The sequence below is a fragment of the Macaca mulatta genome, chromosome 10, assembly GCF_049350105.2.
Source record: "Macaca mulatta isolate MMU2019108-1 chromosome 10, T2T-MMU8v2.0, whole genome shotgun sequence".
In the NCBI taxonomy this organism is placed as follows: Eukaryota; Metazoa; Chordata; class Mammalia; order Primates; family Cercopithecidae; genus Macaca; species Macaca mulatta.
The window spans coordinates 110,110,547-110,137,429 of record NC_133415.1 but is presented as its reverse complement, the minus strand read 5'-3'; the positions used below and the strand labels follow the sequence as shown (position 1 = coordinate 110,137,429).

General features: G+C 40.4%; 2 protein-coding genes across 2 annotated transcripts; both read right to left on the bottom strand.

The window, feature by feature from the left end:
• Nucleotides 1-1,672: 1,672 nt before the first annotated feature.
• On the bottom strand, nt 1,673-16,295 carry SPO11 (SPO11 initiator of meiotic double strand breaks). Its single transcript, XM_001088572.5, has 13 exons — nt 15,939-16,295; nt 13,677-13,790; nt 12,356-12,444; nt 11,878-11,944; nt 11,227-11,335; nt 10,797-10,883; nt 10,150-10,186; nt 9,698-9,807; nt 7,207-7,306; nt 6,564-6,601; nt 5,409-5,485; nt 2,811-2,922; nt 1,673-2,312 (listed from the first exon to the last, which is right to left on the bottom strand). Exons 1-13 carry the CDS (start codon nt 16,067-16,069, stop codon nt 2,193-2,195), a joined length of 1,191 nt encoding a protein of 396 aa, XP_001088572.3. The 5' UTR covers nt 16,070-16,295; the 3' UTR covers nt 1,673-2,192.
• A 976-nt stretch (nt 16,296-17,271) lies between these two features.
• Nucleotides 17,272-17,434, bottom strand: LOC144332252 (large ribosomal subunit protein eL39-like). The gene has a single exon (XM_077952236.1). It carries the CDS (start codon nt 17,429-17,431, stop codon nt 17,276-17,278), a length of 156 nt encoding a protein of 51 aa, XP_077808362.1. The 5' UTR covers nt 17,432-17,434; the 3' UTR covers nt 17,272-17,275.
• Nucleotides 17,435-26,883: the final 9,449 nt, after the last annotated feature.

The window sequence follows — 26,883 nt, the reverse complement described above, 5'->3', positions numbered from 1 at the left end:
ATGGTAATCCTTTTTAGAAAGAAATCTCTAGAATTAGAATTCTAGATGGTTCCCAAATATCTACTAGCATTAATTTTTCATTTTCATCTAATAAAGATAGGTAGTAACGTCAAACTATATATAGTGCTCTCCTTCCATTTTTGTTTCCCAAATAACTGAAAATTATTTTAAGTAAATTTGCAATAATAAACTTAAGATGACTTAATTATCCAAACTGGAGGGATCTGTCTTTTTCAAATTTATTTTTAAATTTGAATGACTATCGTAGATTTGTGACTCCTTCCCATTTTGATAGTATATCCTAAGCCAGATGTGTTGTGGGTTAAACATATTTTTAAATTAGTAATTTCTTCCTTTACAAAGCATACCAAAGTTCAGTGACACTGTTACATGTTAAAGGAGTAAGTATGGTATAAATTCAGAGGAAATTTTTTCTTATTTATAAAAATGTTTTTACAATTTTTGACAGTCTCACGAGTAAGTAAAATTAACAGCATACCAGAATGTTCTCAAAATGAAATGTTTGGTTCCTATGTGACCAGGGAATATAACATATTTGTTAATTGTACATATGGTATCGGGGGATCTTGATTTGACACTAGCCAACAATAAGACTTGCAGACCTTTTCCCGCAGTGTGCACACAGACCACACGTGAAGTACTTTACCTGTACTAGCACCATGGTACCCAGACTTTCTGGGTTTAAGTCCCAGCTCCACTGCTTATTAGTTTTGTGACCTTGGGAAAGTTATTTAACCTTTCTGTACCTTTGTTTTCTCACCTGTAAAATGGGGATTTTTTTTAAAGTACCTAGCTTATAAGGTTTCTGTGAAGATGCAGTGAATTATTGTTTGCAAAGCACCTACAAAAATACCTAGCGCATAGCAAGTGCTATGTATGTATTTTCCTTTATCATTATATTACCTTATTTAGTCCTTACTACATACAACCTCTTGGGCAGGCCCAGCCTCACAGGTGTACACCCTGTGAAGTCACCCAGGACCCCAGGCTAAGAAGGGCCTGTGCTTGGTTTAATTCTCTGCTGCTATCATCTTGAAATTCTTAATAAAAAGGGATCCCACATTTACATTTTGCAGTGAGACCCACATTTTCTTGAGGTAAGTAGTAGTATTGTCCCCTGGTATTATTGTGGCTTTGGACAAATAGCATCCTCAGTGTTCTCACCTGTAAACCATGGTGTAGTGACAGAGTAATTACAAGGTCCTTGGGAGAATTGAATGAGACACTGAATCAGCAGTGATTGGCACATATAAGTTCTCAGAAATGGTATATATTATTACTATTGTTACCATTTCTCTTTACAAGATAACTAACTTAATATTTCTGTGCTTCTATAAATTCTTATTCTTGCTTGCAAGCACAAGAAACTTTCAGTGCAATTAAAGGTTTACTGAAAGCACAGAATAAAATCATAAAACTCATCTCTGGCAAAATTAAGATAGGTTTATGGAGGGAAAAGGTCACATATTTACTGTTGGAGAAGTACCTTATTAAAATCTGAGACTTCTGCAGATCTTAAAACTGAAGAAGTTTTTTGTTCTACAGACCTAGACTAGAGAAGCATTCAAGACCTTGGAGAAACTTTTCAAATAAATAATATTATCAATAAAAAGTAGGCTCAATACAAAATAAAGCAAAACACTGAAGACTATATCAATCCAAATATTTATTCATACCGAATTTTACTAACTTAACAAATGAATTAATGGAGTAAGACCCGTAAGTATAAAGGCAAAGGAAAATGTAAGAAGAAACTACTGGACACCACAGTTCATTTGCAACATCTCAAATTCAGATCATTATGATTTCTGTTACCAGTAAGATACTTTATGCCTTAACATTAGTTATATCGTAGAAGGTAAATATTTTGTAGACTTTGATGACATGTATAAAATATTATTTTTTCAAACATAAAGGTCAAAATAACATATTCTTTTATAATTTACTTTAGAAGATAGGATAGAAATCTGTCTCTACAGAGGATAGAATAAGGCCTTCTAAAGAAAATTGGAGTACAGCATTTGTTTTGACAAAAAAAAAATAATTAAAGGAAAGTTATTTTATTTCACCTTTAAGAATTAAGAATATATGTTCTTTCCACAATAGTATTTGCCAATCAAAACAAAACTAATGAAAAGCCTCTGGCAATCAGAAGTTCTTCTGATTTATTTTTATATCCATCCTCCAAATTTTAATTTGTTGGGTAAGTACACTCTGGAAAGATAATCTGATGATAGGAAAGTCAAAGCTTGAATTTCTGCCTTCATTTTAGAGTCTGCCATTATTTCCATCTGTCAATAAAAGTAAAATATACTCATACCAGAGTTCTTAGCTGCATTTCTGTCAATTCAACAAACTAGTAATGTAGAATTGCGTTATTCTCCAAAACCAGGGACAATAGCCTTAAGGGTCAGCCAGAATATTCTAGAGCTGCTACAGTTAAAAATATCTGGAGTGAGAATACTCTGTATGCTGTCTTCAGTAATTAGGGATAGTCTGAATCTTTATGATTTCTTCTTCCTTTTTTTAATCCCACAAACTATGATACAGCCATCAAGAATATGTATATAACCATGATAAGGATAAAAACAGGCCAGCTGCATTCACTGATCTCATCTATTAGCATTCATATGACTGAATTTCGACAACTATTTACCGCCAAGCAACACTTATGTTAGTCGTGTCATATAAAATTTCAAGAGGGATATTTTCAAAATACGATGTGAATAGCCACTACTAAAGTAAAAACAATTAAACATGCAACACTTGAATTGTAAAAAGAAACATACTTCTTTTCTCCAAAATGGTTGGCAGGTAACATAAGGTCTCCTCAGGATACTGTCAAGTTTCATTTGGTCCCTGTTTGTCAGTGGAATCAAACTATCTTTAGGTACATTTAACCTGGAAAAAAGTAGGTGAAAAAAATCAGTAAAAAAGTGTTTCTGTAACTTGATTGTCATGTATTTTTGCCTGTATTTATTGTACTACTTCAAGAAACTCAGAAATAAGAAAATTAGTACAGATCTACCTCTTACATCCAGGATTGAGGGGATCTGTCATGTCTCAAGACCAGCACGTTTTCAAGTTCATAGTGGAAGTTTGTGTTTCCACAGTAAGATTCTAAAGTTTTTGTTTTCCTTCATGTCACACTCGTGGGATGATGACAGGATGACAGGAAGACTGATATTGGTTATTAAACAAATGCCAATAGCACTACCATCATGTATATAGATACCAGGGCAGCTTAATAATGTACAGTTAGGCCTCTCAGAGCCTCACACTCTTCTGGCAGTGGGCTCCAATATGCATGGCCAATGGCTGAGATTCACTGAGGGACTTTAGGTTCCATTGAGTATTTAATTCTTCATAATTCATTGAAGATTCTGGGCCATGGAAATTAGTCTCTCACTTTTATCACTTTACACATACACACACACACATTCTTACCTATCTAGTTTTAAATTTGAAAAACATGGAATATAACTTTATTATGGTATGTGTTTTAAAAATAGAACATGAGAGGTCCTGGATTTATGGTGTGGTCTACCTTTTGAAGTCACAAATCCTAGATTTCCCAGGAGAGTCTTTTTTAATGTGTCCATAATTATGACCATTTGCCAGGGGCAGCTCTTGGATAGGGGTGACAATTTGATTGAAAGGGAGGCCTAGAGGATTTCCCTTGCAGCCCGCTTCTGTAGCTACCATAGTGTTTTTCCTTTGATCGTATATTCATTTGGAATGGCTTTTTAGTGCACTGATAGAATTTATGAGATGCAGCTAGAGTTTCTTGAAGCCATTCACCTTAATAATTATCAGATCATATGTCTTGAATTTGTGTTAAAATTGTTTTTATACAAACAGATCACCCCCAAGGGATTTTGACCATGACACACATGCACTAAATTGAACATGTTAATTCACTGGAGTGTAAATATTCAAAAATAAAAAATGAAATGTTTCCTTTTGGACCCTCATTTTGTAGAAAGTGGCTGATCACCCAAAACCTGTTCACATTCCATATTTAGGAAACAAGCACCTGTTATCAAGGATTGCTCACCACTTAAAGAAATCCAATAAACATATTTAAATTCATTCTTACTGACCAGTTATAACAATAAGAAAACATTTTTAAATATCACATTAGCAGAGGTGAAAAAAAATGTTAATGCAGTAAGCTGAGGGACAGGTGGACTCTTACTCTTCAGAGAAAGCAAGATACTTAATCTATCCGGACAGCAGTCAAACCCTGATTATGGGGATCCTCTTTGACCCACCAGTTCTTCTGGGAATTCAGCCTGAGGGACTAATTAAGGATGTGCGTAGAGATTTAGTTACAAGAGATTCCATCAAAGCACTACCTATCAGAACAGAGATTTGGAAACCACCTAAATGGCTATGAGGGGATGGCTGAATAAACACTAGCACATCTAGAATTAAAACTCAGCAACAAAAGACGCTAAAATAAGAAATGTACTTTATTGACATGGAAAAGTGATCACATTGTGTTGTGTTTGAAAAAAAGCAGATTACAAAATAACAGAGTATGATCTCAGTTTTGTGAAAAAGTTACGGCTATGCACAGAAAAAAAATTTACAAAGGTAAGGCTGCTGATATGTAGGTGATATTTAACTTGTTACTTAATATTTTTTTCTATAATGAACATATATAGTAAACTTGCCAAACTTGAGGTTCCCAAATTTTAACAATCTTAAAATGATATTTTTCTTTTGAAGTTAAAAATTTAAATCTACGACAAAATTGACTCATATGGTTCGTTTTTTTTTTTTTTTTTTTTTTTTTTGGAGACAGAGTCTCACTCTATCACCCAGGCTGGAGTGGAGTGGTACGATTGTGGCTCACTGCAACTGCTGTCCCCCAGGTTCAAGCAATTCTTGTGCCTCAGCCTTCCCGGTAGCTGGGATTACAGGCATGCACCACCACACCTGGCTAATGTTTGTATTTTTAGTAGAGACAGGGTTTGTCATGTTGCCCTGGCTGGTCTCAAACTCCTGGCCTCAAGCAATCCACCCGCCTTGGCCTCTCAAAGTGCTGGGATTACAGGCATTAGCCACCATGTGCCCGGCCTACAATGTATTGTACTTTTAAGTACAAACAGTGTATAAAATGTCTTCACCATAAGAGTAAAACAAAAACAGTTTTTAGCTAGCTGAAAGTGTAACACATTAACCAAATTCATGTGTTAAGTATTTTAGTTGAAACAGAAACATTAATGAATTTAATTCATAATTATATAATCATAAGTCATTGTGGACAATATAAAGAAAAAACATTAAGAGCTTTTCCTTGTAGTGACTTTTTAGGCTTATTGTTACATATGACAATGAATTGTCATTTTAAATATCCTAGTTCTGCTATACTATCTAACCTTTTCAGATCAGAAGGGAGAAGACCAAGCCATCTAATAGCTGGAACTGTGAGATGATGAGCTTCAAAAGACATAGACTAAAATAAAGAACAAAAGTATATTAGGTGAGGCTAAATTGCAGAAAATTAGCATTCTTGTTTTTCAGTCAAATTTTTCACTTATTAAGAAGGACAAGTACTAAAGCTGGCTTCACATGCCCAGAGCCCACAGAAGTAAGAAAACCATCAGGAGCTATGCTAAGCTGGGCTTTCAGTGAAGGTGTTAAAACTTTCTGGGTTAAGTGCGGTGGCTCATGCCTGTAATCCCAGCACTTTGGGAGACCAAGGCAGGAGGATGGCTTGAGTTCAAAAGTCCAAATTTGCAGTGAGCTGTCACTGTACCACCACACTCCAGCCTGGGTGACAAAGTGAGACCTTGTCTCAAAACAGCAACAAAAGAACAACAACAACAACTTCTATGTAGTGTTTCTGAATTAATTTTCTAAAGCAAACTATAAATGAAGCTCTCTGACCTACATTTCTTATTGTTCATGATTCCCCATCTTACACCCTGCTCCACCATCCTTTTCATCTGCTATAAATTTTGCCATGCATCAGAATCCCTTGGAGGATCCCACCCCTAGAGATTTTGGCTCGGTAGTTCTGGATGGGAACTGAGATTTGCATTTCTAAGAATCTTCCAGATGATGCTGATGCTGCTGGCTTCGGGCCACACTGTGAGGCCACTCGTACATGGTAATTGTAGACACTGGTGGTGACATTTATTGTTTCCATTTCTCCTTATAGTGGGAGAAAAGGGATTAGAAAAGTCAGAATTCAAGGCTCTATATAATATTTAGAGTATATTTGGTGATTAGACAGTGTTGTTATTACCCCAGAGCCCCACAGTTCCTTCAGTATGCCAAGAGAGTGCAGGATAATAATGCCACTTGCCCATAGCTAATCCCACTCTGTCATCTGTGGTTGCACTGGTCATACTGGGAGCTGGAGTCACAGCCGCCGACACACAGATTGCTCCTAGAATAGGATACTAGGTCCTCTGGTACACTTTGGGTACTGTCAGCCTACTTGGGAGTGATTAGTAAATGCAGAAATAACCTCGGTGAATATAAAATATCTAAATAATAAAAAGGGAAAACTGCTTTTCTATACTTACCATAGATCCATACTTATAGATGCACATTATTTCTATGCCTGTTAAAAGAAAGTTTACATATTACAGGTTAATTTGCACTCTCAAATTTTATCTACTATTTACAATTTTAATTTTGTGGACATCGCCAGTGAAAAATTTATCATTCTCAGTTTAATATGACAAAATAACAATAAATTGTCTCAAATAATTATAGACCTAATTTTAATGTAATTATTTTCTTTTAAAATGTTTTATAAAAGTGTCCTGAGAGTAGAAAACACAACTACAGGCTGGGCATGGTGGCTCACACCTGTAATCCCAGCACTTTGGGAGACCGAGGTGGGCAGATTACCTGAGGTCAGGAGTTCGAGACCAGCCTGGCCAACATGGTGAAACCCCATCTCTACTAAAACTACAAAAAATTAGCCAGGCATGGTGGCATGTGCCTGTAGTTCCAGCTACTCAGGAGGCTGAGGCAGGAGAATCACTTGAACCCGGGAGGCAGAGGTTGCAGCGAGCCGAGATCGCGCCTTTGTGCTCCAGCCTGGGTGACAGAGCAGGATTCGATCTCAAAAAAAAAAAAAAAAAAAAAAGAAAAAGAAAACACAACTACAAATATGATTTAGTTATGACTATTGTTGTAAATAGTCCAATGATAAATTACCATGTGGATCAGCATCTACAAGAGTGAAAACAGGAACATGAAACGTATCCCAGAGTTTCTTGACTAAAAGTCTTGTGTTTAGATCAGGAACTCCCTTTCCCTAAAAGCAAGATGAAAATTAAGAATTTTAACTTCAGAAGAATAAAATGGTTACAACTACACTCTTATTAATAATTTAAAAGTTAGGCTGGATGTAGTGGTTCACGCCTGTAATCCCAGCACGTTGGGAGGCCGAGGTGGGGGGATCACCTGAGGTCAAGAGTTTGAGACCAGTCTGGCCAACGTGGTGAAACCCCGTCTCTGCTAAAAATACAAAATTAGCCAGGTGTGGTGGTACATGCCTGTAATCCCGGGTACTCAGGAGGCTGAGACAGGAGAACCACTTGAACCTACAAGGCAGAAGTTGCAATGAGCTGAGATCACGCCATTGCACTCCAGCCTGGGCAAAAAGGGTGAAACTCCATCTCAAAATAATAATAATAATAATAATAATGGAAAAATTACAAGTTATGCTCATACAATGGTTAGTACTCTGCATGTGGCCACAGCAACCCTGGTTCATATCTGAGTCACAGCACCAAAAAAAAAAAAAAAAAAGGTTACATCTTCCTACCTTGGATTTCAGGTGCTGAAAGCCTGGTGTTGACTGTGAAAAAAATTGTACATTATATACAAACAGAGTGAAGGACTGGGAATTATGCCAGTCCTAGGAAATGATCCTAAGGAAATATTTCAGCAAAAACAGAAATAATAAACACCCTACATATTTAAAGATGCTCACTGAAGTGTTATTTAAAAGGGCAAAAACTAATATAAATAGCCAAAATATCTAACAACAGGGATGTGGAGAGGCAGCATAGTGCAGTGGTGATCTGCACCAGTTGCGGGGCCAGGCAGCCTGAGTTCGCATCTCAGCTCTGCTACTTCTTAGCAACATGAACATGAATGAGTAACAAAACCGCTCTGTAGTCTGGGGCTCTGTGACAACATATAAGATTATTATAGGAATTAAATTATTTAATAATCATAAAGCACTTAGAAGAGTACCTGGCTTAAATTTAGGGTTTAATAAAACTTAACTGGTGCGATAGTATTATGAAGTCATTAAAATAATAATTATGTAGAAAAGTAAACTGAAGAGTGTTACAACAATGTTAGAGAAAAGCAGAAAACCAAATGAAACGGAGCAGAGGAAGAGCGCAGAGTAGCCCTAGAGATTCAGAATGGGCTTTGGGTTACCGCTGCGAGTTTGAATTCCTTCTCTGCCCATCATCAGTGGTGTGATGTTGGGCAAGTTTCTTAGTCTCTTTAGGCCATGGCTTTATCTATAAACTCAGCATAAATGTGCCTGTCACACCGAGTGATGGCATTATAGTGACATGGAGTTCAACTATTCAAATCCAGTCCTGGTTTTGAATAGCCATCGAGATGTGGTAAAAATACCTTCCTGCATTCCAGTACCCCATTATTAAGGTGACGATGATGTTAGTACCTACCTCCTAAGGCCGTTGAGAGCCTTTACAAGTTGATATGTGATAAACACCAGTAAATGTGAACTCTCACTATGTCAAGTGCTTAGCAGGGCTCCTAGCTCATCATGGGTACTTAGTGTATTTTCACAATGTTCTTTGGGAAAAATAATAGCACATGAACACAGTAGAGGAGTCAAACAGTATTAAAGGACCTGGTGGAAAATAGCTCTTCCTAATATGGCCCTCGAGTCCCAGCCCCTTCTTGAGAGGCATTTGTGAGGGATGTTTGTGGAGGCAGCGAGGAGCGCTGCCCTGGAGAGGAGGCGGAATGGAGTCTTAGAAGGGCTGACCATTTCCACAGAGGCATCCAGATTTAGAGCAGAAGTATCAGACAAAACCAAAAGTTTTTGAACTGGCGAGGAGGGAAATGACAAGTCTGGTGTGGCAGGGAATCAGTTAGGTAGAGTGAGAAATAATTGAAGTCAGGGGCCTGTCTGGAGGCTACCAGGTGGTTGTCTTGTGTCAGAATGAAAGGGGAAGGATTAAGGGGAAAGGGCTGAAATGAAAGAGATTCCTAAGGCCAATTCAAAAGGACTTGGTGACCATGGGATGTCAGCAGTAAGTCAAACTGACTCTGACGTGTGGACCTCATTGCAGTATCTGCATTGATAGCCACAGGACAAGTGGCAGGAACACTCAGCTCTTCAAGGAAGAAAGCTTTTGAGTGTGGTTTTAGAAACATGAACTTAACAAGGTTACAGCGCTCTATGATAATGCCATGGTACTTTGGCCTGGGCAACAGAGTGAGACCCTGTCTCTATTAAAAAAAAAATGAACTTGAGGTGACAGCCAGCTTTGAGGATGTTTAAATAAATGCCTTGGAAATTTCTGTTCTATGATCCCAAAGGATGCATTATATTGAAAACAGGACATTGTGTAGATAATATTGTAAATCCTCTTACCAATCACCATAACAGTATATATTAGTATTGGAATTATAGTAAAGTTAGATAATATACCGTAATCATGATGCATGGAGACAATTTGTTGCAAAAGTTGTCATCTAGGAGCCGCTGAAATGTTGCATCTTTTTCTACAATTAATACAAACTTTGCATCTGTAACTAAATCTGTGAAGTTAAGGCTGATAATTTGAAAGCAAGAGTATTTCAGTTTAATCACCAACTAAATTAAGGTGCCATAGAGATAACTCAAAAGCAGCTATAGATACAACATTTTAATTTGTACCTTCAAACATATAAACATATCTATTCATATATTCAGATATCTGTCTCTTCCACTAGATGTTGAGCTCCTAAAAGAGTCCTAAAGAAAGGACCATGGTGTGTTCATCTTGACTGCTATAGGGTCTAACTTGTTCCTTACACATTATGAAGGCTTGGCTTACCAAAGGAATGAATGAATGAATGAACATTCCAAAAGTTTAAATAGTTTTCTCACTTAAAGGATACTCCGAATTCCTTGAATATTAGATGGCACAGCAACAGCCTTTTAAAAAAACAAAAACAAACAAACAAAAGAAAAACAGTTTTTATCTCACATAAAAAGCAAAAAACCACACTTTTTAGTTTTATCACAAAGCCCTCTGTTTTTATTTTTCTTTGACCATACCAGTCATCAGAGACTTATTCCTCTGTTAAAAAATACTAGAAAACAGCTTTACCCCTCAGTGAGAAAATTGGCATATGACTCACAGCAATTCTCCCAACAGGGGTACTAAGTTTAGTATTGTGGACTCTCTTTGTATCTAAGCCCAGCAAATAGTTTAGTATTAAAAATATCGCTTTCAGAACCAGAACATTTAATGAAGATTACTAAATAACCATGCTAAAATGATCAAGCTACACTTTATCTGAAAATAATGGTGCATTTTTAAAGAGTTGTATATGTATGCTTATTTCAATCTGACATTTGACAATTAGCATATTTTGAAACTACGTAATGTACAGTACTGTAAAGCATATTCCTATTCATCTTTCAGTTTTATTTTGAAATCTTAAGCTCTAGGTTACATAACAAAGCAAGAAATACAATTAGGCTTCAAAACTGAAGGAGCTAAAAGAGTTAAAGCTGTGAAAACATCGATGATGCTTCTTACCGTTGCACCACAGGTACAATTCACTTTGGTGCCATCTTCCTCGATATATCTTAAGTTGCCAGCAATTAAACCTTTTGATGTAGATAACTGCAAAAAATAGTAGACATATTTGAAACCTGTTTCATGAATATGTTTTACGCTATTAAGTCACTCCTCGTGTTCATCTGCTAAATTACTGGTATTTTCACTTGGATTGAAATTTAAGAGACGAAAGAGAAAATATGTAAAGGTATTTAGGAATTAAAAAATATTTGGTAATTCATCAGTTTGGTCCATTCACCCATAGGAATATATTGAGAATCTATTATTTAAATTTATAGCGAGAAAAATGCAGCATCAAATAATATCAAGGCTATATTATGTTTTAAAATTATGTTTTATGCAAGCATTTTGTTTTAAAATAAAATGCTTTGTATTAGGTACTACTTACTATATGCAGACTCCTCCTTGACACTTTTAACATACAAGAAATGTCATTGATAATATTGTCCACAACAGTCTGGTTGCCAAAGAGTTGGCTGTCAGTGTAATATATGTCTCTGTGAAAATTTAAAATACATATTTTTAATTAACCATATTCTCTTTTTTTTTTTTTTTGAGACGGACTCTCGCTCTGTCGCCCAGGCTGGAGTGCAGTGGCCAGATCTCGGCTCACTGCAAGCTCCGCCTCCCGGGTTCACGCCATTCTCCTGCCTCAGCCTCCCGAGTAGCTGGGACTACAGACGCCCGCCACCTCGCCTGGCTAGTTTTTTTGTATTTTTTAGTAGAGACGGGGTTTCACCGTGTTAGCCAGGATGGTCTCGATCTCCTGACCTCATGATCCGTCCGTCTCGGCCTCCCAAAGTGCTGGGATTACAGGCTTGAGCCACCGCACCCGGCAACCATATTCTCTTTGAATATGACAAGTATTAGAGTGTTAACCGAAGAAAGCTTTAACTGGATGAAAACACAACATGTAAAAAAAGTAAATTATGAGCCATAGTTTAGTCTTATGTAACTTTTCAAAGTATATAATAAAAGTTAATCCAAGTAATTCTCACATTACATTTTAAAGAGTAATTTACTAGAACAATATATTTACCTTTTGGTTGCATAAGTGTTGCTCTGTACTAACTTATAAATCATGGACAATATTTTAAGGATTAGAGCTGGAAAATAAGATTCAACAAATAAGTTGCTCATCATTTCTCTTATTGATTCAAAAGATACTGCTATCAAGGATTTTAACTTAACTTCAGTTAACGTTTAAAAAATTATCTTTCCAAAATGGGAGGGTTAAGTACAGAACAATTACCTGAGGAATCAGTTAAAATTAATTGCTCTATGGACAGCAAAACTAAGAGGATGATTTTGCACTGAACCATATACCTTGAAAAATATGTTTATGTTGATAACCTACTTCCATAGTTATTGACAATGAAAAATTCTAGAAATTTATTTTATGTACAAAAGTGGTCTATTAAAACAAGTAAAATTATTTAACTGGGAACAAATAAAATGAAGAAGATAACAAAATTTATTTATCCTTTATTACCAAAAGCTAAGAACAATTAACTTACCAAATTTTTTAACTGATTTTGGTGAATCACTTTTGATCTTTCTTGTGGTGCAATGGGATACCATCTGAAGACCTACAGAATCTTCAAACCTGTCGTTTTGTTTAAAGCAAAGGAATAAAGTGAAAAAGACAACTTCTAAACACCAAACAATATATACTTATGGTCTTTAAAACCCATACTTCTTCTCAATTTAAGCACTGAAGCTTAGGATCAACTGGTTTGAAAGCATAGATCATTCCAGGTGATAACTAGGAAATTAGATTTGTGACAAACAGAGGCACCAAGATAAACCATTTAACATAAATGAGCTAATACCTTTGATTAGGGGGTGTGGGAGTGTGTTTGTGTGTGTGTGCATACTTTTTTCCTGGGAAGACATTTTTAGTATATGTAAAACGTTTTCAAATATTTCACAATTAGTACTTTACTCATTTTAATAATCTACTCATTTAATAATTTTACTCAATTTAATAAGCTTTGAAATGTTTCATTTCTGGTTTACCTGCAAAATTACACTGCATAAAATAGCAATTGTATTAGGTGGTTAAGCTGAACTGCCAAACTTCCCCTAAAGGTGGCAGAAGGCACCAGGTGGATATGTCAGGTGTAAGCTGCTTCAAAGCTAGGTAAAACCCATCTTTCAAAACATGACTGAAAAGTATACAGCTTATATTACTTATATAGATCATAAAACAATAGTGAGGAAGGAGACTCAAAATTCCTTTCATTTTGTTTCTGTACCTCTTACAAAATATGAGAGGCTGAAAAAAACCTGTATAACCAGGTTCAATAATTCTGATAAAGCTGTTTGCTGATTTTACCCTTTTTGGACACATGACTTAGCAGGGGTAGAAGGTCTGTTAGGAGAAAGGCTAAAATGTGCTGTATGTTCGGATACTTTTATTTTGGTCTGGTATCAGGATTGGTTATACTTCGTGAGCAAGTGGTTTGCTTTTGTGGTATATATGAGAATTGCACCCATGACATCTCCCCCTCTGTCTGCTAGAAAGCATAGCTCCAAGTTTAGTGTCTATTTTTAGCAAAATTATGAGACTTTATCACATGCATTTGGAATTCTAACATCTTCTGGTGCTCCATTCTGTTGGTGCTAGCATTGTTTTCCCTTTGCCTCATCTTTCACACCTACCTCTAGTTTACATCACCTCTCTGTATGGTATGTATTATGTAAACTTCCTAAATCCTTTTTTTTGGCAAGGTAATGGCAATAAAATGAAAAAAAAAATGACCAGAACTCTAACTCAAATAATTCAAATAATGACATAGATACTGCATTTAAAAAATGAAAATGCAAAATGCCCACTTTATGTTTTCCCAGCTTGATCTGTTGTCTATCGTGAATGCAGGTGCTTCGTTTCTTGCCAAGCTTGTGATTATGTCTTGGATAATATTTTCTATAGATACAAGAACCTCAGAACTGAAACAATAAACACAGCATGATTCCATCTTAATCATAAATTTTGACTCTATAATATGTAAGATTTTCCCAGATCAATATTAAAGTAACTTTTTATTTTATTCTTTTTTAAGACTAGGTAATTGGGAAGGGATTTTTTAAAAAAGAGAAAGACTAGGTAATCCATGTCAATAATTATCTCTCCCATTAAACCTTTACTACTGCATTAAAGCAACTGTATTTACAAATAAATTTCATTTGCTTGTAATTTTACTTCTCAAGCAATTACCAATTGAAGGTCTCCCTTTTACATTAATGACTAAATTTACAACTATATTTTTATGTACACTTCATATTAACCTACCATAATCTAGCTGAACTTTAATACAAATTTGACATACTACTGATACATGTTTTAATTAAAAAGTGATACAATATTGGCTTTGAATTTCTTTCCCAAAAATGCAATGCAAAAATTTCAAAAGAAACACCTTTTGTGGTCGCACATTAGCCTAGTTAATCTCAAGCCTTAAAATCGGCTCTTCTGAAATTTAGTGATACAAAAAAGAAAACGCTTAATTACTACCCTGGAAAGAAAAAATCGTGAGGCCGGGCGCGGTGGCTCACGCCTGTAATCCCAGTACACCGGGAGGCCGAGGCGGGCAGATCACGAGGTCAGGAGATTGAGACCATCCTGGCTAACACGGTGAAATCCTGTCTCTACTAAAAATACACACACACACACACACACACACACAAGCTCGGGGTGATGGCGGGCGCCTGTAGTCCCAGCTACTCAGGAGGCTGAGGCAGGAGAATGGCGTGAACCCGGGAGGTGGAGCTTGCAGTGAGCCAAGATCGCGCCACTGCACTCCAGCCTGGGCGACAGAGCGAGACTCCGTCTCAAAAAAAAAAAAAAAAAAAAAAAAGAATAAAGTGTGAGTTCTGCAACAAACGGTGACTTGGCAGCGATTACGCCACTCTACAGCAAAATGCGAAGACTAAGCCCAGTTTTCTGTCAGCTGACTGTTAATTTCACAAGCCATCAGCTTCAAAAAATGTTGTTCTGTTATAAACACCATTAAGCTTATTGTCTAGGAAGAGAAATCAAATGCACTCTAGAAAACAGGCAAAATGTTGAGAGCTTTAATTTCCACAGGAACTTCAGAGTTTTTACTGAAAACTTGTGTATCAGAAAATGGATTTTAAAACTTTTAATCTATTCTAATATTGGGAGGTAACAACTGACCCAAATACTCATTTTTCCTAGTTTGGAGAAAAAAAGTGTTGCAGGATAATACTGTAACCAACTTTAAGATACAATCAGATTTATCTACGTCTGCGCTATTAACAAGGGACTTGCCACTCTCCTTTTCCCTCACTCTCCTAAGTTCTCCCTCAAACTAAATTCTTTTGCAAAAATTGGTTTGCTTGTAGGTTTTTCAGATTTTTTGGTGGTTGGTTTGGGCTTAAAAATAAAAGGCTGAAAAACTTTGCTGAGCAATCAACCAAGAAAGCAGGTCAAGGAAACAAAACAAAGTATTTTTAAGTGAAAGTGGTCAATCACGTAACCATGTTTTCCGTGGTTAATTCCAACATGGGTAGCTGAAGGGTTCCTGTAATTGATTTTAAATACATCATTTAAAATATATACTTTGTCTCCACTTCCAAAACAATAAAACATGTTGTCTTATTATAAACCACTTAAAATGTGTTGATGTCCTTGTTAACTCTGAGAAAACCGTTCGCTTACTGAGAGAAGACATACAACACATTTTCTTTCTCAAACAAAAACAAAACAAAAAAACCTTAAAGTTTAACCTAAAATTTTATCTGAAAAAACGTTTAAAAAATACAAAGCTAACTGTACCCCAAACTCCCCAACCTATAAAGGATCTTTAGGAAATCTTCCAAACCAGCTGCAGAGAGCCTCCTGGAACATTCCAGAAGGGAACATCCTGGAAGCCAAATCCTGCCTTTCTTTTTGAGTTCAAAATAAGGGTTCAAAGCAGGTGGCGGGTACTTAGGAAGGATCTTTTTGGGGGTTCCAGGCTGGCCCTCCAAGGGGTGCCTCCTCAGCCTCAACACTAGGAGGCAGCCCGGCGCCGGGAAGAACGCCCGACTTCTCTACAGAGTGGCTGCCTCGCACCTCGGCACCAGCTCCTGTACCTGGAGGCCACGCGGCTTCCCCCACTGGGGGGCTCCTGGCCACCTCTCCTCAGGGCAGCCAGCAGGGACTCTCTGTGTCGGTCTAAAACCTCGAAGAACGAGGCCTCGGGCCCCATAGGTGCAAAGGCCATGAGGGTGGTGGGCTGCCAGATGCTCCAGAAGCCCCTGTTCCAGGCTGCGCCTTTGGGGCGAGGCTGCGTGCCTTTCCCGCGCGTTCTGAGCGGCCAGCGCGTGCGCACGTACCACACCCAGAGGCGGGGCTGGACAGGCCTGTGCGTAGTGCAGGGCGTGGAGTGCGCAAGCGCAGGGCTCGGAGTGCGCAAGCGCAGGGCTCTCAGGCACAGTCCCACCTACGAGGCCCTGAGGCGGGCGCCTCCCTGAGCTTCGGTCGCGCAGACGTGGGCTCCGCGTGGCTGAACTGAGAGATGTTTGTGTGGCCTGCTGCGGATATTGGATCCAGAGTCCCTTGAGATGATTTAATTATTTTGCGTGTGGGCTGTTTAGGGACAGCAATATCAGCGATTTTTCATTAAAATACATAATGGTGAAGATCCAGCTGTATGGGATTACAGCTCTCGGCACTGGGTTCAGCTGTGATTGAGGCAAGTGCAATCTCTGTCCTTATTAACGTTTCATAGCAGTTGAATGCCTCCAAAGCCCTTTGCACTCAGGTCCCTCTTCTAATTCCCTTAAGAACCCCAGAAAGTTCCTAATGTGTCATCCTAATTTGCGGGAGCCAGGAAAGGTCTGCTCAGAGCAGACAGGCCTGGGTTAAAATCCCAGCCCTCCCACTCTGTAGGGCAGACGAATTTAGCAAATGAAAATACAGGACAACCAGTTAAATTAGAATTTCAGATAAACAACAAATACTTTTTTTTTTTTTTTAGGGTAACTACGTCTCATATAATGTTTGGTATATACTTTCACTAGAAAGTTATTTCATAGCCATGCACAGTGGTGCTCACCTGTAGTCCCAGCTACTAGGGAGGCTGAGGCAGGAGGATGGATTTAGAGGCTCCAGGAGTTGGAGGCTGCCGTGCACTAGGATTATGCCTGTGAATAGCCATTGTACTCCAGGATGGGCAACACAGGGAGCTCCCTTCTCAAAAAAAAAAAAAAAAAAATTAGTTCTTTTTTTTTTTAAATGAAAGGGCTCGCATATTTATTACTGAACCCAGCCAATCAACACGTTCATAACAGGTTCAGAGAGAAAAAAAAATATTCCCAATAAAACATGTCCAACTCTCCAGAGAGTGGCGACATTTTCACCTTGATGTGGTAACATGATTGTGACCTTCAGACAGTATAAATGTGTGTGCCATCTCAAGTGCAATTCCTTATAGACCCAGCTTGGTTCTTCTCCAGTGTCTCCTTTTGGAGTTGTACCTGTTTTTATTACCAGTTTTCATCTGAATCCACTGGGGAATGGGACGATTTTCCTTTTGTTTCTCGGGCAGGAATTGCTTAATCCTGAAAGTCTTGTGAGAAGACATGGCGAGAAGCGGAGTCAAGCACACACCACGATGGCAGAGAAAGGAACGTTATTTCATTGTTTATGTGAAGTTCAAACTTAACTGGCATCTTGTTTTTTATCTAGCTCCTCTCCCTCCTTACCATGTCGTCCCCTCACAGACTTGGTGAGTGGTGCCTTTCCCCCACTTGTTCCAAGCCTTCTAGAGCAGAAGATAGGAATTCTGAAGCCCCAGGAAACGAGTCCTGACTTTGGGGAGGAGAGGACAGAGGAGCGAGACCCTAGAACAAGGCGGCTCCAAGGCCTTTGGGGGCCTGGTCCTGCATGGGTGGGGTGCTGGGGGCTTGGCCCCAGAAGAGCCACTCGGGAGAACTGTTTTGTTCCTTCCATTCCTGGTAATTTGATAGTTTTCCAACTAAAACTGGTTTCCCATCATAAATAATGGACTCCCTCTGTTCACTGGGATGGTTGCCTGTGTTGATGGCTGTTCTGTGTGTACCAAGCACTGTATTGATGGCCTTACGTTGCTGTTATCACAAATACTTCCTCCCTGCCTACCTTGCACCAGGCAAGGTTTATTACTGAGGACAAAACTGTGAACAAAGCAGGTAAACCCCTTCCTTTTAGGGATTTCAGAGCCTAAAAGGAGGGGAGAACTAAGGGCAATCGGGTGAACTCTTTTTTTTTTTTTTTTTTTTGAGACGGAGTTTCGCTCTTGTTTCCCAGGCTGGAGTGCAGTGGCACAATCTCGGCTCACTGCAATCTCCACCTCCTGGGTTCAAGTAATTCTCCTGCCTCAGCCTCCTGAGTAGCTGGGATTACAGGCGAGTGCCATCACACCCGGCTAGGTTTTTGTATTTTTTAGTAGAGAGGGGGTTTCACCATGTTGGCTAGGCTGGTCTTGAACTCTTGACCTTAGGTGATCCATCCACCTCGCCCTCCCAAAGTGCTGGGATTACAGGCGTGAGCCACTGCACCTGGCCAGATGTACTCTTACATAATTAAGTTGGCAGGGTAAGAAATTCACTTAAAATAAACCAATGACTTTAAGAGGTGAAAATAGTACACCCAGTTCACACATGAAGATACTGAGGTTTGGAGAAATTAATCCATTTGTGCAAGATTGGACCTCCAGTAAATGATAGAGCTGAGAGTTAAACCTTGTCTCCAAATTCATGCTCTTAACCACTCGGATATGAGGCACCTGTGGGGATCTGGCTTGGAGTGTGTCATCATTCTGTGGGAGTTTCTTTGGCGGTGATCTTAGTTTTCTCATCTTTGAAATGAGGGTGTTGCGGCAGGTGGGTTCTCATGCATCATCCCCAAAGAGGAACAAACAAATGAAAAGCTCTTGCAGGCCGAGAGGTCAATGACACCGTCAAGGCTTGTCTGCTGGAAGGTGCCTCTCTTCTGGGACTAGAAACATTTCTGTCCACTTTTCCCTGTCCCCTGAGGACAGAGCCTGTGCATGAGACTCAACCAGAAGCCAGCAGCCTTGCTAGATCTGACATAGAGGGAAAGGTCCTGAGCTGGGTGGGGGCACAAGGAGAGGATCAAAACAGTGAAGTGAACAAACCCGTAATAAAACTGGCATTCCTGAGAGGAGAAACCGCAAGGTGCGACTTGAAAGGACTTGGCTGGGGTTCCCACTGCGCTGACAAAAGCAGGAGGGGCAGCTCACCCTCCAGCAGCTATGGCTCTGCCTGTGCCCTGCAGGTATCCTGCTCCACGGCAGGACTTGCAGGCCCTCCCCCAGCAGCTGTGTGCACCACCTTCACATCAAACTCAACAGTCCCAGCCCCAGGCTGTAAGCAGGAACCAGAAAAACATATTCTGCTCCTAGCAACACATTGCAAATGAAACTGGCAAATGCCAACTTGCAGGGCAGTCTCAATACTGAGTTCTCCCTATGGGCCAGGAAGCTTCCCCCCAAACCCTACTAGCCGGTGTTTCCTCCAAACAGTCCCAGAAGGCTGGAAAGGAGTATTGTTTAAATTAGGTGCAAAGATCTGTTCCACCTCTAACACATCCAAAAGGGAAAAAAGGGAGGCAAGGATGGGGAGGCCCTTTTAACAAACCAGACAGGAGAGGATAGCGTACTTCTTACATTTAAACAAGGTGGCTTCTTTAGCAAATATAAGTGAATTTTAACATTTTGTAGATTCATGGCAGGGTGCGGTGGCTCATGCCTGTAATCCCAGCACTTTGGGAGGCCGAGGCGGGCAGATCCCTTGAACTTAGGAGTTTGAGACCAGCTGGGGCAACATGGTGAAACCATGTCTCTACAAAAAAGACAAAAATTAGCCAGGTGTGGTGGCCTGAGGTGGAAGGATTGCTTGAGTCCTGGAGGAGGAGTTTAGAGTGAGCTGAGGTTCATGCCACTGCCACTCCAGACTGGGTCACAGAGCAGACCTTGTCTCAAAAAAAAAAAAAAAAAAAAAAAAAAAAAAATATTGTACGTTCTTGTTAGACAAAAAGTAGAGAAAATGCCATAATATTTTCTTCTTGAGGGTTTACAGCCATTTTTTGCTTTGCATTTTTTAGCTTTAAAAAAATTATAAGATTGCTACATGCTTCTCATAAGATACTGACATAATTCAGAAGCGTGTGAGGTGTGAGTGAAAGAGAAAGAGACCTCCCCGCTCCCCATCACTGCAGCTGCACTGGCTCCACCTTCATGGGTCCTGCTTTTTTTTTTTTGAGATAGGATCTCCCTCTGTCACCCAAGCTGGAGTGCAGTGGCGCCATCATAGCTCACTACAGCCTTGACCTCCTGGGCTCAATCGATCCTCCTGCCTCAGTCTCCCAGTGTGTTAGAATTACAGGTGTGAACCACTGCTTCTGGTCTAGTCTGCTCTGCTCTTTACGCTGTAACCTTTGGATCCTGGAATGGTTCCTTCCTGCTCTAAGGCCTTTGCACTTGCCTTTCCCTTAGCAGCTTGGGACTCCTTGTCCTTTTTCTTCCCCTACTCTCTTCCCTTCCCCTCCCAAATCCAACCTGGCTAACTCTCCTGCAGCCTTCAGATCGCCCTCTGAACATCTCCCTGGGCTACACCCCTGTGTCTTGACTCCTGGTTACCATGTGCCCACAGTTCCACATGGCACATGGAATGATTGAATGAATGATTCCCCATGCAGTTACCTGTGTTACCTATTCCTTGTATTTTATCCCAGGCATTTTTCTATTCATGCCTAAATTAGCAACGTGTCTAGAGTAAGACCTCATTCTGCAGACTGGTATTGCTGCCTCTGATAATAATAGGAACTGAGGTTTGCTGACAGTCAGACACTGGGCCCAGTACTTCATGCACAAAATCTCATTTACCCCCTTCCATTTTACAGCAGAGAAAGTTGGGTACTGAGAAGTATAGAAATTGCTGGGTTTCATAAAGATGCAAGTGATAAGGTGCTGACAGAAAAGGTTTCTTTGATCTAAGCCGCTATACGATATTGCCTCAAAGTCAAGGTAACTTAGTATTGATGAATTAATTTGCTTGTTCTTGTAGCCAGTGATTATGTACCAGGATGTGACATAAAGCAGATCAATAAAATAAAATTAAATATAATGTTACGAAGACACCAAAATATTTGCAAGCCTATGGGTCATCTTATTAACAAAAGCAGGATGTTCACCTATTTTTAGAGAATGCTGTCATGCACCACCGTGGACCCAACACCAGCTTCCATGACTGTCAACTCATGGCCAACATTTTTTCACCCGCATCCACCCCCTTCCCTACCCTCACACCAGATTATTTTGAAACCAATCCCAAGAATCATATTATTTTATTAATAAGTGTTTCAGCATGTTTCTAAAAAATAAGGACTCTTAAACACATTATAATTCTATTATCATACTAAAATGTATGTTAACAATCATTCTTTAACATCACCAAGTATTCTGTCTGTTGAAATTGCCCCAATTTTTCAGCAATTGTTTTCTTCTCATTTAAAAAATTTATCTATTTTTAATTGACACATAAAAATTGTATATATCTATCCTATACAACATGTTGTTTTGAAATCTGTATCCATATTTAGCTTAATTAGCTAAATCAAGCTAATGAACATACACCTTAGCATCACATACTTATCACAGAACACACACAGGTAGTCCTAAAATCTACTCACAGCGATTTTCAAGAATGCAGTACCTTGTCATGAACTGTAGGCACCATGGTGTACAATAGATCTCTTGACCTTATTCAACCTTTCTAACTGGAATTTTATTTTATTTTATTTTTTTTTTTTTTGAGATGGAGTCTCGCTCTGCCGCCCAGGCTGGAGTGCAGTGGCCGGATCTCAGCTTACTGCAAGCTCCGCCTCCTGGGTTCACGCCATTCTCCTGCCTCAGCTTCCCGAGTAGTTGGGACTACAGGCGCCGGCCACCGCGCCCAGCTAGTTTTTTGTATTTTTTTTTTTTTAGTAGAGACGGGGTTTCACCGTGTTAGCCAGGATGGTCTCGATCTCCTGACCTCGTGATCCGTCCGTCTCAGCCTCCCAAAGTGCTGGGATTACAGGCTTGAGCCACCGCGCCCGGCCAACTGCAATTTTATATCTTTTGACCCCATCTCCCCAGTCTCCTAGCCCCCCTCTGTTGCCCACCATGCTACTCTAACTTCTATGAATTTGACTTTTTTAGATTTCACTTGTAAGCGAGACCATGCGGCATTTGTTATGTTTGTTTAGTTTGTTTTCATCGAGATGCGAATAAGGTCCATCCACACATGGCTGTTGGTTGATATGACTCTTAAGCCTCCTTAATTCTGTAGGTTCTTCTCCACTTTTCTTTCCTTGCAATTTACTTGTTGAAGAAACTGAGTCATTCGTCCCAGAGAGTTTTGTGCAATTGGGAGTTTGGGGATTGCATCCCTGTGATATCATTTACTATGTTTTTCTGTTTCAGATATTTCTTATAAATTGAGGGTTGAATTTGGAGGCTTAGCTGTTTCTGGTTTGATTTTTTTTCATAAAAATATGTCATAGGTGGTTTGAAATATTTATTTTTATTTTTAGGCGGAGTCCTGCTCTGTCGCCCAGGCTGGAGTGCAGTGGTGTGATCTCGGCTCACTGCAACCTCCGCCTCCTGGTTCAAGTGATTCTTCTGACTCAGCTTCCTGTGTAGCTGAGATTACAGGTACCCACCACCACGCCTGACTAATTTTTGTATTTTTAGTAGAGATGGGGTTTTGCCATGTTGGCCAGGCTGGTCTTGAACTCTTGACCTCAGGTGATCCGCCCACCTCGGCCTCCCAAAGTGCTGGGACTACAGGCATGAGCTGCCATGCCCGGCCTAGGTTTGAAATATTTAGAACCTCCATTATAACCTTCCAGAACTTCTGTGGCTGGGACTTCCAGATTGAGAACTTCAGAGCTAGCCTCAGTCTCAGCCTCTCATTCACTGAAGTAGCAGCCAAGCCCGGGAGGCTAAGTCACGCTCAGCAAAATCCCTGCAGCCTGCAAAATCCCTTCACAGACTACTGACCTAGACGGAGAAAGCTGAGGAGGGCTTTAGAAAAAGCAGCTTCCCTCTGCTGCCCTGAGTCGCCCTGGGGATTTGCAGGGGAGGTTCCCCGACCTGGTTCGCTTTCTGCTTGCTAGCACGCAGGGTGGCTATGTGCCACAGCCCAGCCTGACTCATCCTCTCTGCTTTTTATTTCTTTCCTCCTCACACCCTCACTGAGCTGCTAATTGCTCTCCTCCACCCTCCCCCTTGGTTGGAATCCTGAGGCCCTGACCTAGAGACACCCCATCACAAGTGTTTTCCAGCCAGCTCCAAAACCTCATCTCTGCTTTATTTGAAAATCAGTCAACATTAAACAGAGACTTGCTCTGATTTAAGGAGACTTTTAAAACTCTAATTTTCCTTTTCTCCCTTCGCTGCTTCTTTTTCTTTTTTATTGTTTGTTTTCCATTTTTTTAAAGACTTCTTGGCAACTGGTTTTGGGAGAAAGAGACCCTTTTGCAAAGGACCAGAAGGCATGTCCAGTGTTCAAACCCAAGGTGACGAAACCCCAAAGGTGTCTTCCTTTCCACATCTCTGTCTCTTCCACTCCCAGGCCCACACCAGAAGGGCTGTCCGATTTACACATTGGCAGGTTTATGATTCATCCAACAAATGGTTTAAGCACCTTCATGGTTCCCAGGGCCCTTCTTAGTACTGGAGATTCAGCCAAGCTCGGCATCACCAAGTTCCTGCACACACATTGCTGGGGAAGGCAGATTAAAAAAAAAAAAATTCCAGGAGTGGTGGCTCATGCCTGTAATCCCATCGTTTTGGGAGGCTGAGGCAGGAAGATCGCTTAAGCCCAGGAGTTTGAGACCAGGCTGGGCAACACATTGAGACCCCATCTCTGCAAAATATATTTTTTAAAAAATTAGCTGGACATCGTGGCTCATGCCAGTAGTCCTAGCTACTTGGGAGGCTGAGGCAGGAGGATCACTGGAGCCCACGAGGTTGAGGCTTCAGTGAGCTATGATCAAGTCACTGCATTCCAGCTTGGGTGACAGAGGGAGACCCCATCTCTAAAGAAAAACAAAGAAAGAAAAAAAATACACAATTTAAATTCAATCACGATGTGTTAGAGGGAAAAACGATCTGGGTGGTAGGAAAGTGGGTGACTGGGCAGGAAAGTGCAGTGAAGGTGGGAGAGAAGAGGGCAGAAGAAACCTGTCTCAGGTGAGGACCTTGGAGCTAAAGCCTTAGCTATGAAGAAGATCTGAGGGGACGAGCTCCAGGCAGAGGGAGCGAGGAGCTATGCAAAGCCCCTGCAGAGAGATTCACTGGGAGAACTTAAAGGTCAGAGAGCAGGCCAATGTTGTTGGAGAGATGGGCGGGGGGTCTATTGGCCACAGTGAGGAAACAGGTCTCTCTTCTAAGGCAGTGATTCCTTAGTGCTGGGGGTGATTTGGCCCCTCAAAGGACATTTGGTAATGTTGGGAGACATTTTTGGTTGCCACCCATTTGGGGGCAGTTACTCCTGGCATCTAGTGGGTAGGGGCCAGGGATACTGCCTAAGTCCTGCAAAGCACAGGACAGCCCCTATCACAGAGAACTCGTCAATCCCGGATATAATAGTGCTGAGGTTGAGAAACCCTGGTCTAAGAGTGGTGGAAGGTCACTGGAGGGTCTGAAGCAAAGGAAGGATGTCGTGTGTGTTAAAAAAGGAGAGTGGAGTGTGGGGAGGGAGGGTGGAGGTGGGGAAATGGGGAGACATTGCACTCGTCTCAGTGAGAGATGCTTCTAGTTCCAGGAGGCGGACCTCAAGGATGGAGAGAAGGCGGATGTTTTGAGATTGTTCCTATTCAAGTAAGCTATGGTCAAACACGTTTTGGAAATGTACACTATACCGAGATAAGCAGTCTAGCATGAATCTCAGAGCAAGACTATTTAAGTTCAGATCTTGGCTCTGCCTCTTGTTAGCTGTGTGATCTTGGGCAGGATTCTCAACCTCTCTGTGCCACAGTTTTTCCATTGTAAAGTGGAATAATAGTGTCCATCTCAGAGGGCTAATGTAAGGAGTAAATTAGTTAATATACATATAAATAAACTAGTAGATGACTAGAACACTGTGAATACTCAATAAGCATTATCTGGTATTAGTACATACTCGTTTTGGGAGTATCACTGGTTATAAACACAAATTGAAGTCTCTGAGAAGACCTGTAACAAAACTGTTGCTGTACTTGCTTAGCTTGCATTCACTAAACTTATATTTTCATGACACGTCCCCCACCCCCACCAATTGTCTGAACACTCCGAAAACCAAAGATCCTCAGAAAACATTTTATTATTTATTTATTTATTTATTTATTGAGATGGAGTGTCGCTCTGTCCCCCAGGCTGGAGTACAGTGGTGTGATCTCGTCTCACTGCAACCTCTACCTCCGGGGTTCAAGCAATTCTCGTACCTCAGCCTCCTGAACAGCTGGGATTACAGACGTGCACAACCACACCTAGCTAATTTTGTATTTTTAGTAGAGACAGGGTTTCACCATGTTGGCCAGGCTGGTCTTAAACTTCTGGCCTCAGGTGATCCACCTGCCTCGCCCTCCCAAAGTGCTGGGATTACAGGCATGAACCACTGTACCCAGACCCTCAGAAAACATTTTAAAATCATCTTTATTGAGATCTAATTCACAGATCATAAAATTCATTCTTTTAAAGTATACAATTCGATGGTTTTTGGTATATTGAAAAAGTTGTGCAGTCGTCCTCACAATCTAATTTTGGAACATTTTGTCTCCTCGGAAAGAAACTCTGTACTTATTAGTAGTCTCACCTCATTCTCCCTTCCCCCAGCCCCTGGAAACCACTCATCTACTTTCTGTCTATGAATGTGTCTGTTCTGGACATGTCACATAAATGGAGTCATACAGTATGTGGCCTTTTGTGATTGACTTCTCTCACTGAGTGTAGTGTTTTCAAGATGCTGCCATGTAGCATGGATCTGTGTTTCATTCCTCGTTCATGGTCAAATGTTATTCCACTGCAGGGAGAGACCACATTTAGTTCATGCGTTCATCAGTTGCTGGACATGGGTTGGTTCCAGTTTTTGGTTATTATAAATAAAGCTGCTATGAACATTCATGTACAAGTTGCAGTGTGGATACATGTTTTTATTTCTCCTGGGTAGACACCTAGGTGTGGAATTGCTGGGTCACATGGTGAGCTCAGTGTTGAGCTTTTTACAGAGGAGAGCACTCTGAGGTTTGTGGATGTTGGCATTTTGTTTGCTCTGCCATTTCCCCCTCTTCTCGTTCCTCTCCCGCCATGTTCCCCCTGTACTCCTAGATGCCAGTGAGAACTTTGCCTCTTCCCAACTGTTCGATCTTGAGGAAGTGATTTATCCTTCTCTGAGCCTCCATTTTCTCACCTGTAAAATGGGAATAAAGATGAAATGGGATTATTTATGTAAAGTGCTTGCTCTAGTCCTAGTAGTCAACTGGTTGAAGCCGTATTGTTGCTAGTGGCATCTGTGAGTGTGCATTGTGAGATCTTCTTCATGTAAGCAGTATATGGATTGGTAGATGCAATTGCCAGCAATGCTGTGATAAAGAATCCTGTGCTTGTCTCCTGGGCAGGACATAGGATACGCACATCTTCACCTCCATTGGAGTTGGCCAACTGAATCTCTAAGGCAGTTGAACCAACGCACACTCCCGGTGGAAGAGTTTTCACCACACCATTTTTGCTGAGCCCTGATAATTTCTTTCTTTTTGCCCATTTGGTGGGTGTGACACAATGCCACCTTATAGTTTTGATTTGGATGCCAGATACTTTATCTGGATTATGTTATTTAGCACTTGCAGACACCTTGTGAGGTTCATACTAATATGATTCTTTTTTTTGAGACAGAGTCTCATTCTATTGCCCAGGCTGGAGTGCAATGGCACGATCTCAGCTCACTGCAACCTCCGCCTCCTGGGTTCAAGCGATTCTCCTGCCTCAGCCTCCTGAGTAGCTGGGACAAC